Source organism: Volvox carteri, assembly GCF_000143455.1.
Source record: "Volvox carteri f. nagariensis unplaced genomic scaffold VOLCAscaffold_4, whole genome shotgun sequence".
NCBI classification, from domain to species: domain Eukaryota; kingdom Viridiplantae; phylum Chlorophyta; class Chlorophyceae; order Chlamydomonadales; family Volvocaceae; genus Volvox; species Volvox carteri.
The window spans coordinates 875,137-880,254 of NW_003307547.1; the positions used below are offsets into that span (position 1 = coordinate 875,137).

Below are 5,118 nucleotides of genomic sequence, written 5' to 3' on the forward strand. Positions count from 1 at the left end.
CAGCAGGGAGATGAATATTGAGTTTCTGTACTTTATGTCTCGTCGGCGGCGATTCGGGTAAATTGTTTCCCAACCGACATTTGGTTGTCACGTCTGGGGGCTGTTAGCACAGGTGAATCAAGATGGACCATGTGCCTTCTTGGACAAGCGCCACTTTCAGTGTTCAAAAACATCAAACCACTTTTGTAATTGGCAAAGAGTTTCTGCCTTATAAAAGCCTTCGCCGGGGCCCGACTCACACGCTAACGCAGTGGTTACTCATGCTACATGATTACTTCGTCTAATAGACTATTTCGTCTGTTGAATCTCCTTACAACAGCGTGAGCGCGTGTTAGGTACACCTTTTCGATAATCGCGTCGTTACAGGCCCTGAGGCCAAAGGCGCGCAGGAGGGAAATTCCACATGGCTCAAAAATTAAGGCTGGGAGCATTTGGCGGGTTTGCCTTTACCGCGCTTCTGTTTGTCGGTATCGCGACTGCCGCGGACCTCGCGTCGGTTTACAACACTTGTCGGAACTTGGCCAAAAGTAACCAGGCAGTCCACGGCTGCGTTACAAAAAACAGCGACGGGAGCTGGGCAGTTGTTGACCCCGGCCATGGCATGCTTGGGAGCGATGGCTGCGCAGCTAGCGGTACCTTCACCGACTCTTCGCAGACCGCAAGCAACTTTGGCAAATTGCGAATAGTCACCAGCAGCTCCTACAGCGACCTTGACCAGGCTTACGCGGCGGGCTTTCTGGAAGGCTACCTAACCGCAGGTGCGACGTCGTAGAACAAAAAAATGGACCTCGGGTGATCAGCACTCCACCTAACCAAAAAATGATCATCAATAGACAAGCTGGCTATCATATAGTTCTTGCTGAACGCGTTATTCCCAGGAGGAAAGCTTTTGGTGCCTAGAACGGTTGCTCCTAAGCCTGTCGGAGCATTTTGTCATATCCAAACGTTTCCCCTACCCCTTCCCGATGTTCCGGTTCTCATAGGCGTGGGTGCTATTTCACTCCCTCGCCTTTGGCCGTCACCTTTCTCTTCACCCTCTCAAAACCTCTTCTACATTTCCCGCCATCTGTCCCCACCCCCCGCGTCAGCAACTAACTTACTTCACCCCCAGGTTGTCAACAATGCCGCCTCCAGCGCCCTTGTAACTCACATGGCCGCGTCCCCTCTTCCCGCGGCCTTAATCCCTCTCCCTGCCCGCCCCAGCCCGCATATACGACCACCACTACAACCTGAAGCAATACTTCGTGGTCATGCTCAACGAATCGGAATCCCTGGAGCTGTCTCTAAATTGGTGGGCATGTGACAGTGGGATATCCAGCGCGAAGGGACGCGTGTTGTCTGTGCCCTGCCCTGCCTTTGCCGTGCCCTGTTGTGTTGCATCATGTCATGCCACGTCATGTCATGTCCCTCTCGCTCGGTCAGGTTGGAGCGTCAGGAGGAGTGGGCCAATGCCCAGGTCCGCAGCCCTCCCCCCGGGGAGGAGGAGCCGTACTGGCAGCTGCTGGGGCTGGTGCAGGCGCAATTCGAGGGGCTGGTGGGGGGCTACCAGGCCAGAGCTAAGCAGGAACAGCAGCAGCGGCAGCAGCAGCAGCGGCAGGAGGCACGCAGACTGGCAGGAGGTGATGGAGGCCGCAGTGGCAGTGGCGAGGGTGGTTATGGTGATGATGATGTACGGGTCGGCTGGCTCGAGCGGCGGGACCTCATGTTCATGAACAGCAATGGTGAGTCGTGTTGGTACCAACACGGGTACACCAACACGGGCACACCAACACGGGCACACCAACACGGGTACACCAACACGGGTACACCAACACGGGTACACCAACACGGGTACACCAACACGGGTACACCAACACGGGTACACCAACACGGGTACACCAACACGGAGGGCGCCTTAGGGGTCCGCAGCAGCACCAGGGGGGGGGGGCACCAGGGGTGGTGGTGGTGGTGGTGGTGGTGGTGGTGGTGGTGGTTTCCCTCCTCGACTTGTGCACCTGGTCGGTCACCGCCACCGCCACCCTCAACCTCCCAAGTCGATACTCAAGTACTTACCGCGTGCGAGGCCTGCAGGTGACGTGTACGACATCATTGACGCGCTGGAGGCTGGTTTCGGAGGCGAGGTTGAGAACGGTACTGGCGAAGGTTTGCTGCCTGGAGCCGTACGGCAGGGGAGGGGGCGGGGTCGGCGCAACCCCAAATGGGCGGATGTGGATCCGGATCCTGTACGGATGTCCCTCAAGCTGGGACTGCAGGGTGAGAGAGGCAACGGGATGATGTTTGTGTGTGTGGGGGGGGGCGTGTTTTGGGGGGTGAGGGGGTTTAGGGTTTGGCGGCTGGGGGATATTGCGATTCCTGCATTCCTTCTTTGTACAGTTTTTAGTTGGTAGTTTCTGAACCCCTGACCCGCCGCTGATGACATGGCACGACGTGACACGGCAATACACGTCCTCTCGGCAGCCTCCCCCCTCCTCACGCGGCAGCCTCCCAGCTCCCCCATGTGATCTCTCCCTCCCACCCCCCCCCCCCGCAGTCAGTTCTACGTCTGGTACACTCTTGCCCCCCTTGGCAGCAGCTTCACTCGTTTGTGGTTCGTCTTCCCCCCACCCCACCCCACCCCCACACATACAACCCCTCAGGCAAGTGTTCGGCGCTGATCAAGGTGACGGGTGACCTGGGGGAGCTGCTGTTGGGCCACTCCACCCACGACTCCTTCACCGCCATGACGCGCATCTACAAACATTACGACTTCTCCGGGCTCAGCAACACAGCGGTGGCGGCTCCGAGAATGTCCTTCAGCAGCTATCCCGGTGGGGTGGGATAATGTTTATGAATAATTTTATTTTATTATTGCACCTAAAAATTCATTACGTTGTACTAAATTTTATAATATTATATTTAATAAATGTTTATTAAGCACAAGGTTTCTTTTTTCATTATTACTTATTTATTAAGTCTGTTTATTAAGCATTTTATTTTGTGTCGTACTAATCTTTACTCTTCTCCCGCCTCCAACCCAACACACGTAGGTGAGCTGTTCAGCGATGACGACTTCTACCTGCTCAGCAGCGGCCTGGCAGTGATGGAGACCACCAACCACATCTACGTGGGTGACGTGTACGCCCCGCTGTCGTACCGCTGTGTCCTGTCGTGGCAGCGCATCCGACTTGCCAACTGGATGGCCAGCAGCGGGGGCGAGTGGGTGGATGTGTTTGGCCGCCACAACAGCGGCACGTACAACAACCAGGTGGGTTATGAACTGAGGGGTTCTAAATGATTGGAGTGGGGGGAAGAGGGGGGGGGAAGAGGGGTTTTGGGTATTTGTAAGGTGTGGCAAATGGGGCTCTGGTATCTCTCTTTCCGAGGGGGGGGAGAGGAGCGGTGAGAATACACAACTACTACGGGGTTTGCCCGGGGTCCCACATGTATCATTTCGTGTCCTCCCAGATGCATGCTTTCCTTTGTACGACATTTGCCGTACCTCCTCTTGCTGTTGCTGCTGCTGCTGCTTATTTTGCAGTACATGATTGTGGACACGAAGCGATTCATCCCCCATTCGGAGTTGCAACCCGGGCTGTTGTGGGTGGTGGAGCAGCTGCCGGGTCTTTTCAAGGTGTGTTTGTGTGTGCGTGTGTGTATTGGGGGGTGATATTGGTGGTCATAACGGATGGCGGGATTATGAAATGGGGGGGAGGGTGCACGGGATGGGAAATATCGAGTGTGGCGGTTTTGGGTGTGGTGGGAGATGAGCTGGCTGTGTTTTGTTTTGTTGTTTCCCCTAACGGCGCTGCAAGAGCCTCTGCTGGTCTCTCTTCCCCTTTCCTCCGGGCCTCCGAAACCCCGGTATTCCCCCACTGCTCGTGTGTATGTATGTGTGTGTGTGCAGACCGCAGATGTCACGGCGGAGCTGAGCCGCGGCTACTGGCCGTCGTACAACGTGGCGTACTTCCCAGAGGTGTACGTCGCGGCGGGCTATCCCGACATGGTGGGAGCAGGGGGCCATCAGGGCCGCGTGCGTCTGTATGTATGTATGTATGTTGTTACAGGGTGGTTAACTTCGCCAGCGGCCCCCTTTCCCGGGGCAGTCCCTGCTCTCCCCTGCTAGAGGGGCACCCTAATCCGTCACCCCATCCGACTTCAGAATGTATTCGTTGGGTTCGGCAACTCACCACCAGCATCCAACCAAATCTAGCGGATCAACGGCGCATCAACTTAGTTCCTGGTCAGCTCGCAAGTTGATATTATCACGTCCTACACCGTCCATATGATGGGGGGCCACCTCCCATTTCATCACTCCTCAAACACCCGAGGAGCCGGCAGGCGGATTTGAACCCGGATCGACTGGGAGCAGAAGTCAGGCCTTAACTTCTGCCAGCCGCCTGCATATGTATGTATGTATGGATCGCCGGGTGCCCGCCGGGGCGAAGGTCATACCCCTGTACGACACGACCAAACTCACGCAGCCGGGGGCCGCCATTGCCGCCGGCGGCACCCGCAGCCCTGCAGACCACTCGCCCCAGAGACCTTTTCCTTCCTAGGCTTTTCCTCCCCTCTCCCTCGCAGCTCTCCGTCCTCCAGGGTTTCGAACGCCGACAAGTTGAAACCCCACGTCCGCAGCCCCCCATCAGTTCACACCGCACGACGACTCCCTCCAGCGCTCCCTGCAACCCACATTCCGTCCATGCAACCCTAACCAATTAATCAACCAACCAATCAACCAACCAACCAACCAGATTGAACGTTTGACGGCCATGGGCGCTAAGAAGTACGCCTTCAGCATCCGCCTGCTCAAGTACCAGATCGCACCCCGCGCCGCGATCTTCCGGCGGGACCAGGGGGTTGTGGACAGCTTGGAAGCCATGAAACACATCATGCGGTACAACGAGTGGAGCAAAGACCCGGTGGGGGGCTTGTGTGTGTATGGGAGGGGGGAGGGGAGGGAGGGGAAAGGTAAGGAGGGGGCGGGGGAGGGGAGAGGTAACGAGGAAGGAGGGGAGGGGAGAGGAAAGAGAAGGTGAAAGAAGAGGAGGAGGAGGGAATACGGCAGATGGTGTGTCCGTGTGCATATGTGTTTTGAAAAGGACGTCACCTTCAAGTGAAACGCGCGCGAGCGTGTGTTGT

The 5,118-nt window shown here is 56.6% G+C and overlaps 1 protein-coding gene across 1 annotated transcript in view; it reads left to right on the forward strand.

Annotated features, from left to right (window-relative positions):
* Nucleotides 1-403: 403 nt before the first annotated feature.
* Nucleotides 404-5,118, forward strand: part of VOLCADRAFT_103148 (uncharacterized protein) — a gene marked incomplete at its 5' end in the record, with an annotated part of 10,127 nt that continues 5,412 nt past the window's right edge. The window contains 10 exons of the mRNA XM_002946679.1: nt 404-758; nt 1,204-1,291; nt 1,423-1,721; nt 2,071-2,253; nt 2,531-2,545; nt 2,637-2,807; nt 3,027-3,244; nt 3,518-3,610; nt 3,884-4,009; nt 4,731-4,898. Coding sequence (XP_002946725.1) covers nt 404-758; nt 1,204-1,291; nt 1,423-1,721; nt 2,071-2,253; nt 2,531-2,545; nt 2,637-2,807; nt 3,027-3,244; nt 3,518-3,610; nt 3,884-4,009; nt 4,731-4,898 — 1,716 coding nt within the window. The remainder of the gene's footprint in view (nt 759-1,203; nt 1,292-1,422; nt 1,722-2,070; nt 2,254-2,530; nt 2,546-2,636; nt 2,808-3,026; nt 3,245-3,517; nt 3,611-3,883; nt 4,010-4,730; nt 4,899-5,118) is intronic.